This window comes from Crocuta crocuta, unplaced genomic scaffold, assembly GCF_008692635.1.
Source record: "Crocuta crocuta isolate KB4526 unplaced genomic scaffold, BGI_CrCroc_1.0 scaffold139, whole genome shotgun sequence".
In the NCBI taxonomy this organism is placed as follows: Eukaryota; Metazoa; Chordata; class Mammalia; order Carnivora; family Hyaenidae; genus Crocuta; species Crocuta crocuta.
The window spans coordinates 10244248-10255290 of record NW_027533258.1 but is presented as its reverse complement, the minus strand read 5'-3'; the positions used below and the strand labels follow the sequence as shown (position 1 = coordinate 10255290).

The 11043-nt window shown below is 62.3% G+C and overlaps 3 protein-coding genes across 5 annotated transcripts in view; 1 reads left to right on the top strand and 2 right to left on the bottom strand.

Moving 5' to 3' along the window:
- The window catches only part of ACADVL (acyl-CoA dehydrogenase very long chain), a 6311-nt gene extending 5300 nt beyond the window's left edge, over nt 1–1011 (top strand). For both annotated transcript variants that reach the window (XM_077746569.1, XM_077746568.1), the window contains 4 exons: nt 234–288; nt 383–455; nt 549–615; nt 660–1011. In XM_077746569.1, the coding sequence (XP_077602695.1) occupies nt 234–288; nt 383–455; nt 549–615; nt 660–876 (412 nt within the window). In that variant the 3' untranslated portion in view covers nt 877–1011. The remainder of the gene's footprint in view (nt 1–233; nt 289–382; nt 456–548; nt 616–659) is intronic.
- Nucleotides 1012–1088: 77 nt separating this feature from the next.
- On the bottom strand, nt 1089–8711 carry DVL2 (dishevelled segment polarity protein 2). The gene is made up of 14 exons (XM_077746758.1): nt 8627–8711; nt 7776–8133; nt 5393–5462; nt 4973–5118; nt 4767–4876; nt 4528–4663; nt 4332–4436; nt 4028–4255; nt 3515–3582; nt 3235–3363; nt 3021–3152; nt 2690–2896; nt 2226–2441; nt 1089–2100 (listed from the first exon to the last, which is right to left on the bottom strand). The coding sequence occupies exons 1-14, from the start codon at nt 8709–8711 to the stop codon at nt 1649–1651; spliced, it is 2442 nt and encodes an 813-aa protein (XP_077602884.1). The 3' UTR covers nt 1089–1648.
- Nucleotides 8255–11043, bottom strand: part of PHF23 (PHD finger protein 23) — a 3535-nt gene continuing 746 nt past the window's right edge. The window contains exons 1-5 of one of the 2 annotated variants that reach the window (XM_077746835.1): nt 10987–11014; nt 10829–10860; nt 10545–10637; nt 9167–10004; nt 8255–9064 (exon numbers count right to left, since the gene is read on the bottom strand). In XM_077746835.1, the coding sequence (XP_077602961.1) occupies nt 8850–9064; nt 9167–10004; nt 10545–10637; nt 10829–10860; nt 10987–10990 (1182 nt within the window). In that variant the 5' untranslated portion in view covers nt 10991–11014 and the 3' untranslated portion in view covers nt 8255–8849. Of the gene's footprint in view, nt 9065–9166; nt 10005–10544; nt 10638–10828; nt 10861–10986; nt 11015–11043 lie in introns of those variants that run through there. The other variant, XM_077746834.1, reaches the window with a different exon arrangement.

Here is an 11043-nt window from a genome sequence, read left to right as displayed (position 1 = left end):
ATACTTTCACACACGGCCACAAAGCTTTCCTGTTATGTAACCAGCAATAGTGGTCCACTCGTCTCCCCCTCAAATCATAGCCTCGCAGAAAATGTGAAACTTCTTTTATTTAATGCTTTTTTGACATCCCTTTCAAGGAAGTACCTTAAAAGTGAAAGCATCTGAAAATAAAATATTTTTGTATTTATGTGTAAAAAAAAAAAAGCAGCTGAGGAGGCGGGCAGGGCTGGCAGCGGCCTGAGTCTCAGCGGCTTCACCCACCAGGAGCTGAGCCGCAGCGGGGAGCTGGTGAGCAGCTGGGCGGGACGGACGGGGACAGCGGGGTGGGGGGGGGGCCTTACGGCCAGGCTCCCCCCAAGCCTGGCCTCTCCTCTCTCTGCAGGCAGTGCAGGCCCTGGAGCAGTTCGCTGCCGTGGTGGAGGCCAAGTTGATAAAACACAAGAAGGGGATCGTCAGTGAGTGAGAACTACTCCGCACCCCCCACACCCACCCCTCCCTCTCCTCCCCTCTGGCCAACACCCCCTCCCCCCTTCTACCATACCTGACAGATGAACAGTTTGTGCTGCAGCGTCTGGCGGACAGTGCCATTGACCTCTACACCATGGTGGTGGTGCTGTCCAGGTGAGGTGGTGGTGGGGAGGCCTGAGCCGCAGGGGNAGGGGGCGGGGCTGCCAGGGGGGTGGGGGGGGCAGGCCAGGGGCGCCAGGCCTGGACTGTCTCCTGCCCTCCCCGCAGGCTGCAGCACGGGTCCGGGACAACATGACGGCCTTGCAGTCTGACCCGCAGCAGCAGGAGCTCTTCCGGAACTTCAAGAGCATCTCTAAGGCCTTGGTGGAGCACGGTGGTGTGGTCCCCAGCAACCCCCTGGGCTTCTGAGTGCTCCCCGCCTTCTGTTTGAACCTGAACGTGCCTTTCTCCTCAAGCCAAAGCCCACTTTCCTCGTCCTGCCTTAAGGCGGGCCTGGCCCCGGGGCCACAGCCGCTCTCGGAGTAAAGGTTCTCACAAGCCGTGCCTCGCTGCTGCTGCCTCTGTTTTGTCTCTCCCTCGCTGCCTGCCTCCCTCCCAAAGAAAGGAGCCAGAGGCGTGGGGAGTTTGCCCCTATTGCTTTATTTGGTGTTTTATACAGGTGACTAAATAAATAGAGTAACAAAAGCAGCTACGCGGGCCCCCAAGACCGAACACCCCAGCTTCCGTGGCTGTCTAGGGTGCCCGGGCCTTCCTCCTCCGAGGGTACCGCTGACCACCCCCACCCTGCACAGGACAGAGCTGGACGGACAGAGGAGGAGGTCACATTTCGGGGTTAGGAGGGGCCCGGGAGACAGGGATTCTTCATACAAAAAGAGAAACGTCTACTAAAAAAAATAGTCCAAAAAACGTACAAAACTCTACTTCAACACCCCCTCCCCCCCCCCAAAAAAAACAGCTTACAAAAACAGTAAAGCTAAAAATAACCAAAGGTCCCTTGCGCACCCCCGGAGAGAAAGGGGAGGAACCAGGCACTGCTGGTGAGAGTCACAGGGGCGGCCGCCTCCCAGCAGCCCACGGCGGGGCCGAGCCGGGTCGGAGGAGTGACAGGCACGTGACTGACGAGACCCTCGTCACGGGACAGGAGCACCGGGCACGGAGTGGACAGGCCCCAGCGCAGGCTCTACATAACGTCCACAAAGAACTCGCTGGGGTTGCCCATGGCCATGTGGAAGCTTTGGCGGCTGGCAGTCAGCTCCGGGGGCACAGAGCCCAGGTCTCTGACCGGAGGAGCCCCGGGCGGCTGCACAGCCGGAGGCACAGGGGGCGGGGTTGGGGGCACCATGACCACCATCATGGGGTTGTAGGGGAGGGCCATGCCAGGGGGCGGGCCGTATGGATGGAGCCCGGGGTGGGCTCGGAGATTGGGCGCACCCCCTGACGAGCCTCTGGAAGGGGGCGGGGCCCCATCACCAGCCCCACCAGGGTCCCCGCCCCGCCGAAGGCTGGTGGCCCCCCGGGTGGAGGGCTCGGACTCACTGCCGCTGCCAGACTTGGACTCGGGGGCCCGCTCCTCGGGCCTCCCTGCACGCCCTGCCCCCCCATCGCTCCGGGTCGACCCACTGCTCCGGCTCCCTGTGGGGTGGAGGGGATGGGGCCAGCTGAGCCCTAGCCCAGCGGCCCCGGGGCTGCCCCTTCTCCCTGCTTGCCCCCCAGCCGTCCGGGGACACCAGCCACGCTGGCATCTGGCAGTGACTTACCCTCGCTGTGCTGGCTGCTGGCGCTGCCCCCGCCGTATGTGTAGGATGAGAGCTCGTGGTAGGGTGGCGGCTGGGGGCTGTAGGGGTGCGGGGCCGGGTACTGGTAGGAGAAGGTGGGCAGCAGAGGCCAGGGCGTCGCCCCGGGCAGAGGGGCCAAGGTGTCCTGGTCCGAAGCCCCGCTGGAGCCGTCATCGTTCAGGGACAGGTTGACCAGGTCTGGAGAGCGAGACGGGAGACCGGGAGTCACTGCTTCGAGCGGCCATGACGTGAAGATGTGGAAGGAAGGGAACTGGACTGGACGTTCCAGGACGGGTGGAGACGCGGGTCTCCAACAGGAAATGCCCGTCCCCAGCCCTGCTGCCGTCAGGGCAGAGCCCACCAGGGGCCCCAAGCCCCATGGGGCCCCCTGACACTCAGGAGGAGCCTCCGCTCCTCCAGCATGCACGGCCCCATGCCTGGTGCGCAGCTTGAGCAGCAGGCCATGAGCAGACCTCGGCCGAGGCAGGGGCCCGGGNCCCCGAAGACGTAGTAGCACTGCTCGGAGAAGGTGATCTTGTTCACCGTGTGGCGAATGAGGCCGGCCTTGAGCAGCCCGCTGGCGTACTTGCGGGCCTCCCGCCGCTCAGGAAAGCCCTCCACGTGGTGGTAGAGCCAGTCAACCACGTCCGAGCCTGGGGACACGCACGGCAGAAGCGGCACTCAGCTTCTCCTCCCCAGCTCCTGCCTCACCCCTGCTGGGGCCTTCCCAATCCTGGGCCACCTTCCCGGCACCGCCTGCCCAGGGCCCAGACCTACCCAGGAAGGCGTTAGGGATGGTGATCTTGAGCCACATGCGGTCCCGAACTTCCAGTCCCGACTCGGGAGCTGCCATGGCCTTGGTCACAGACGCCATGTCCGTGTGGATGGAGAGACCCCGCCCCTCACAGCCTGTCAGAGAAATGAGGCGGCAGGGGTAGGGCCCCAGCACTGGGGAGAGGCCTTCCGGGGAGGGGCAGAGCTGGGGGCTCACCGTCAGGCAGGGAGGACCCCGACGTCATGGTGCTCATGGACGAGGAGCCCGGGTAGGCTGGGAAGGTGCCGGTCAGCGCGGCGGAGTGGGACACCCAGGCGGCGGGGTCAATGGGCTGAATGGGCTCGTCTGGGACAGAGAAGGCCCCTGAGACAGGGCTTCCCTGGCCCCCCCGAACTCGGCCTCCCATCCCGCACCCACCCCAACACCTCCTGTCACCAGGACACCCAACCCCCGCCCCTGCTCTGCTGCCAGCTGCAGACCCCCCAGCGGCACTCACTTCGAGGAAGGGTGAAGTAGGCCTGGGGAGAGGGATCCCAGCACTTGGCCACGGTCAGCACGATGGGGCTGTGGGGAGGGGAGAAGCGGTCAGGCAGGGGGGCGGCTGGCGAGGCCTCAGGGGTGCAGGCCTGGAACTAACGGGCTGAGGGACAGGACAGGGAAGAGACCACAGACGTGGCGGGGCCAGAGGGACCCACCAACACGGGCCACTCCAGAGGTGCTGAGACGCCAGGAACAAGTCAGGAACCGCACGCGCACGCGTAGGAGGCGGGGGGGTTGGGGGGGCCGAGTGGAGCAGGGACGGCCAGGCAGGAGGGGGACACCCTCCAGGGAGACTGAGGACGGGGACGTGGGAGGCGCCGGCCACCTTCTAGGTCATGATCCAGGCAGGGCTCGCACGGCCGCCCCGCACTCCACGGTTACTCGGTTACTCCTGTCACCCGTTTCCGCCTGGCGCTCTCGAGATGCGCGACGTCGCGCCCCCACGGACGAGAGGCTGCCCGCGGCTCACCCCGGCTTGTGCACGATGTCCCGCAGCACCCGCACCGCGTNCATGTCGCCCGGCTCGATGCGCCCGTCGGCCGCCACGGCGCCCCCCTTCATGATGGAGCCAATGTAGATGCCGCCATCGCCCCGCTCGTTGCTCTGGCCCACGATGGAGATGCCCAGGAAGTTGTACTTCTCTGCGGAGGGGGCGCAGGGGACAGGNGCCTGTTGGGGAAATGGGGACGGAGCTGCACTGCCTCCGATGACCCAGGGATGGGCCCTGGGGGGCTCGCTCCCTGTGCCCTCGCACCCCCAGCACCGAGGCCCGCCAGAGCCCCCTCACCCTCTCCAGGCGGGGCGGCCGCTGCTTCCCCTGCCTCCGGTGGCGCTTCAGGAGGCGGGATGCGCTGCTCTGCTCCGTGGAGCTGCTGAACCTGCCGGGGAGCGGAGGCCGGTGCTCACGGGGCCAGGGGAGGGCGGGCGGGCAGGCGGGCGGGGGAGGGGCCGGGAGGGCAGGTGCCCTACCTGCTCATGGTGTCGTCGTCGTCTGAGTCGCCCAGGCTGGTGCTCTCCAGCTCGCTGGTCATGAGCGTCGAGGAGCTCTCGTACCCGGCCAGGTGGCGCTCCAGCCTCGAGGGGCCCCCGGGCCTGTGGCCGCCGGCTGAGCATGAACAGGAACCTCAGGAAGCCGCCCCCCACTCCCCCCGCCGCAGCCCTGCCCAGGCTCCCGGAGGACCGGCCTCCTCGGGGCCCACCCCCCTCACCGCCACGCTCACTGCTGTCTCTCCTGCGAGGCCGGTCCCGCCGCAGAGACACCACTGACTCGGTCTCCGTCTCGGGCTCCAGGTTCTCCCGGCTGCTGGACACGTTAGGGCTGGACGGGCAGAGACGGTTCGCAGCCCGTGTCAGTGGGAACGGGCCTCCGCGTCCTGGACGCCCTCCCCTGGGCTCACGGATCCCCAAGACTCACTGGAAGGATGGAGGCCTGGAGTCCCCGATGCCACTGGTCCTCTCTGGCGGCAAAGGGGGTAACGGTGGCGGAGGTGGCGCCAGCTCAGTCCGAGGCTCGTGGGCTGCGGGAGCCATCTCGGGCTGGGGGTTATCCGATGACACCAGCTGCAAGAACGCAGTGACGGACACGGGGAAGTGAAGCCCCCCAGGTGGGGGAGAGGGCCAGGGGACCGACCGGGTGTGAGCGAGGACGGGGCTTGGGACGAGCACGAGAAGGGCAGGAGCAAGCAGTACCGGCCCCACAGGAAGGCCGGCGGGCCGCAGCCGGCTCTCCAAGCGGCCAGGGAAGCAAAGGGCCAGCAAAGGGCTTCCGGCGAATGGGCTGGGGACACGCGGAGGCTCAGAGCGCCTGGGGGTGCGAGAGGGCCGGGCTGCTCACCCAGGACACCACCCTTCCGTTAAAGCAGGGGAGGCGCGCGTTGTCATCAGAAATTTCCTCCTTCACCACCCTGCAGGGACGGCACAAAAGCTGGTGAGATTGGCCTTGCTCCCCCCACACGCACCCTCTACTCACGGCTCCTGACCTGCATCCACAGGGCTCAGGGGGGAGGCCAACTTTTTCAAGCCCTGACAGAGTCCTCTACCCCGACACTGAAAACGCTTCGCTCGCACACCTACGGGGCCCTCCACATTCGCTCCCTTTCCTTCCTTCCCTCCCCAACTCATCCTCAGGGCTCGGTGCCGCTCCAAAGATTTCCTGGAGTCAGCTTCAAACTTCTCACTCGGATCTCAGGGTCCGTCCCGTCCCCTCGGGTTACCCAGCTGCCCCACAGGTAGGTCTGTCTGACCTTAGGAGCTGGCAGGCACCTCCCCCAACCCCCACCCCGCTCCCCCAAACCTTTGCCATAAGCCTCTGGTCTCGTGTTTTCCTTACTTTTCTCTCTCTTCCTCCCAAAGAGCTACCCAAATGAGTTACTTTTCCCCACATGAAAATACCCACTAGGCTGAAAATGATACCTCCTTATTAGGCGGGGCCCTCCCAGGGACAGCAGAGCCTAGCTCTGAGCCCCCCGAATGTCCCTCGCACAGGACTCTGCCCCAAGCAATCTGCCCTGCCTGACAGACCCCAGATGGACAGGGCTTGCTCCTTTTTCTCACCAACCATGTGAAATCACAGATGCCTGTTCTGTCCAACACCGTGTCCTGGCCCCACAGCAAAAGACCCAACGCTTGTTAAGCTTGAACAAACGTTTGTTGAATAAGTAAACGGACTACAAGACTCTACCCCGATCAGATTCTCAGTTCTCACACCCGTACATTCTCACCTCCAAATTCGAACAGCCTGTCTGATTAGCCCTTTGACTTAATGTAGTTGAATAAACCTGGGTAGTGATGATTTAAGCCCATTTGTTATACCAATATAACAACCGAGCCCCATCGCTACCAATCCGTCTCTGTACAACACAGCGTGCTTCACGCTATAATTCAGTGTCGGCATAACCTCGTCTGGCAAATCGTTCCATCCTGTGTCACCATAACGTCACTTACGGACGGGTCAGACTCCATACTATTAATGACAATTCCAACTTACTAGAAAACGACTGTGTGCCGCATATCTATACTAGACTTTTCCCACTAATTACGTCAACCTCGCAGATTATACTGCTAACAAACAGAAGAATCTTGATTTAAATCCCACGTAACTCCCAAGGGCGCCTGGGTGGCTCAGTCGGTTGAGCATCCAACTTCCGCTCATGTCATGATCCCATGGTTCATGAGTTCAAGCCCCACACAGAGGCTGGCTGCTGTCAGTGCAGAGCCTGCTTCAGATCCTCTGTCCCCCGTCTCTCTGCCCCTCCCCCATGCACTCTTTCTCTCTCAAAAAAATCCAAAAAACAAAAAACAAATAAATCCCAGGTGACTCCCCAGATAATACCTCCCTCCCAACGACTTTCTCGATAGAAGACAGAGTGCCCCAGTCTAAGCCAGCCCGCCTTCCAGAGCTATAAACATACAAAAGGGCCTGCCGTGTATTAAAACTCCTCTGGCCCAGAATGACCCAAATCACTCCAGGATGGCTCGAGACACTTTAGAAACAGCCCAGAAAGTCCTCACATGCAGCTGTCTATACCAACACAGACCAGATTAGCCCAAAGCAGCTGCGTGCACTGACATGGCCCCTAAAAGCACTCCGTCTGCCCCTGTACTGACACTCAATAGAAACCAAGCCCCCACAGAAACTAACAGGTAACAACGGATACAATGATACGACGCAGCAGAGACCACGGTGGCCAAGTTCTTCCCCGATGGCCTGATCTGCTCCAGAACAGCCTAGAACATCCCAGTACAGCGTTCTCTGCATTCGCACGTCCCAGAACGTCCCCAAACAATCCTGTCTGCTCTAATATGGTCCAGGATGTCCCAAATTGCCCCAACACGATGCAATCTATATCCGAAGATTCCACACATCCCTCACAGCCCGTGTGCTGCAGGACTGCTCGGAATCCAGGACGGGTGAATTCAAAATATCCCAGAATAAAGCAGTGTGTCCACTCTATTCCAGGCGAGCCTAATCTCCCCTAATCTGGTTTCGCACAGCCCGGTGTGTCGTCCTCCAGCGCCGAGCGCCTCAACCTGTCCAAGCATAACCTTGTCCGTCCTGGGAGAGGCAATCTAACCCCAGCCTAATACAATCTGCTCCACGAGAAGCCAGAAAACCCCAGTACGGCCCAGAGCAGACCTGTGCCCCTCAATATTGCCCCATCCACGCCAGCACGCCCCCCCCAACCCCCGATCGGCTGCAACCTAGGCCTCGCGCTCACCCGAAATCCTGATCCATAGACTTGAAAAAGTACTTAGCGCCCGCCGGCCGCTGCAGGACGCTCTTGAAATCGCCCAGGGTGATGCGCTCGGCGGGGACGGGGATCTTCACCAGGTACGGGGTCTCTTCTTCGTCCAGGTGGNCGTGATCGTTGCTTTCAGCAACGGCCTCCCAACCCTCAACGGCCCCGCCCCCGAATGTGTCCCCACCCGCGTCCTCCGAGTGGCCTCTGCCCCCGGGGCTGGCCCCCCGGCACCCACCCTGCTCTGCCCCACTCGGGCGGGGAGCTCCGAGCAAGTCTGGCCCCCTGGAGCGTGCCTGGGGCGGGGGCTGTGGGGGTCCCGGACTCCCCGGGGGCCCTAAGGTGGGCGGGAAAGGCGCGCAGCCCGGTCGGGGGAGGTGGGTCTCGGCCCCACTCGCAGCCGGTGTTCGGTCGGCCTCTCCCAAGCCTCCCTCGTAAGCAGGACACTCAGTGAGGTCTATAAACACAAAAGAGCCCACTCCGCTTTATTTACAACACGCAGGCCGTCTGTACAAACAGCTGGCCGACAGTATTAAAAACAAAAGAGGTGAGTGAGTATCGTCACCTTTCTGTTTTCCTTCCTCCCTCGGCCAGACTCTGCTTGGTCCTCCACCTCTGAGCTGCCCTGCCCAAAAGGGGAAGTCCAAAATTAAAAATACAACCGGTGTGGAATAAGTGGGGAGTGAGATAAAAGATGAGGAAGGGGAGTGCTATATTTACACTAGAGTTTTATAGACAGCTGTCCCGTTCCACCCCCGTTCCAACGCTGGCCCCCAAAGTGAGGGGCGGCAGGTCTCAGGGACAGAGATGAAGTGTCTAGGGAGCCAGACGGCCTCCCGCCCCCAACGGTAACGGGTCCACGTTCAAGTCCACAAGGTGGGAAGGAAAGGTGAGGTTGGAGCGTGAGACACTCATTTCCAAACCAGCCTCCCTCGGCTATTCCTGCCTTTGAAGTGGGACAATATCCAAGCTCCAGGGGATAAGCTGAGGACCCCGAGGCTCAGTTCCCAAGTCCTGTGGTCATCTGGAAGTCCCCGCCCAGAGATGGCAGTGTCAGGGCTCTCCGGATTTGGGAGGCCCCGCTAACCGCCGCGCCTCTGGCCGCAGTTCCTTGCACTTCTGGCAGTAAAAGAAGTCGGGGACATTGGTCTTCTTGATCTTAGCACAGGACAGGTGGATCCAGGTCCCGCACAGGCTGCACTCGATCATGGGCCGCCCCGCAAAGGGCTTCCGGCAGTAACATGTGATCAGGTCCCATGAGTCATCACCTGGGGAGAGAAGGTTGGTCTGGCGCTCCGCCTGAGCTCCCAGGGCCGCGGTGGCCCGGGGCCCGTCCTCCCGGCCACCCCCGGCCCCCCCCCACCTCTCACCTGATTCCACCATGATGTCCTCGTCCATGACCCGCATCTCGCCCTCGCTCGAGCTGGCGTCTCCGTCCTGGCTCGTTTCCGTGCTCCCCACGTCCTTGCTTTCGCTGTCAGTGGGAGGGGCTCCTTCCGGGTGCGCTGCCGCGGGGGGCCTCGGAGCCTCGGGCGGGGTGGGCAGCACAGGCGCAGGGGCTTCGCCCCCCACCATTGTCGCCATCTCTTCCTCCTCCTCCTCCTCCTCCTCTTCCTCCTCCTCTTCAGAGTCTGTGTCACTGGGGGGTGCTCGGGGAGGCCCAGGAGGTGGGAGTCTATCCCCCCGATCTGCCTTTTTCAACTTCCGTTTCTTGCTCTTTTTAATCCGAGACCTCTTCTCCCCATCCCCGGGGGCCGGCCGAGGCCTCCGGAGCACCCCAAAGCCAGCCCCCCCTCCTGGCCCCAACTTCCGGTTCTTTCGGTCCTTCTTGCGAGGAGGCTGGGAGAGGTCCCCCTGGGAAAGGGGCACCGGGGTGAGAGCAGCGGGGGGCCGGGAGGCATGTGTCAGGGATGCCGGCGACAGTGGAGACGCCATTTTGGGCCCGTCTAAATCAAAGAGCGAGTCCTTGAGCTTCATCTTCTCAAGCAGGGTCGCACTGTCAGGGGCCTGCAGGCGAGAGAACGTGGACCTTGGGGGTCCCGGTTGAGTGGGACCTGCTTGAGCCGCCCTTCTCTTGGATGACTTTGCTTTCTTAACAAAGGTCTGGATGGTTCGGAGATCCGAGGGGGCCGAGTCCCAGCCATCACTGTCTGCCGCGCTCTCCCCTCGCAAAGGAGAGCTGGAGCCCGAGGCTGGCCAATCACTTTCCTTTCTGGGGGGTGGGGGGGGGGGGGGGGGGGGGGAAGGCCAGGGTCAGCAGGGGGCCCAGGGGCATCTCAGCCCCCTGTACAAACCCAGCTTCAAAACCCGGGACGAGATCTACCCGGAGATACCCTGGCCCAAACTGCTTAGAAGAACAAGAGGAAAAAAAAAAGTCACTGTGCTCAGAAGCTTCCCCTCCCCAATTCCTCTCAAAAACGTGCGTGTCAACCCTGCCCTCATATCCCGGCCGTTCTCCCCACCGTCTCCCCGAGACCAGGGCGCGATTTCTTTACCTGTTCCCGTACGGCCCCTTTTGTTAACCGGTCTCAGCTTCCTAACATTTACGGAGCAGCGCCTTCCCTCACCACCACCCCCAGACCACCCACTGCTGCTCAGCGCAGCCGCCTCTCGGGTCACCCCGCCGCCCCGCGTTTCCAGTTTCCCTGGTCTTCCGTGTCCCGTCTGATGAGACACGGTCCCCTTCGCCCCACAGCCCTCTACAGGCTAGGACACCCACCCTCGGGCTACCTGTTCTCCCGTCCCTACCTCTTTGCTAGAGGGGATGTAACCGGCATAGGCCAACACAAAACTGCAGAATTTGTTGAAGTCCTCGATTGTTCTCCGACGTTTCTCTGGTGGCTGCAAGGAGGGAAATGCGTATCACCAGAAATTCTAGAGGGGCATTCCCAAAGGCAGCGTCCCCGGAACGAGGGATCTAGAGGAGACGGGGGGAGGGAGAGGAAGGGGGGGAGAGAGAGAGAGAGGAGGGGGAGGGAAGGAGGAGGGCCCCCGGCAGTAACACCAGGCAGTAAAGGGAAGGGAAACCTCACCTGAGTTTCTGGCTTAAGGGTCGGAGGTGGATCTAGGGAAGCAATAAAAGCTGAGTCAAGGCACTGGCANCGACCCGCTCCCCGCCCTCCGGCCCCTTCTACTCGAGCACGAGGCCCGGCGCGCCCCTCACCCCCACCCTAAACACACACAGGCTCACACATCCAACGCCACTTCGCGGCCGGGACAGACCAGCGAGCTCTAACCCGGACGCGGC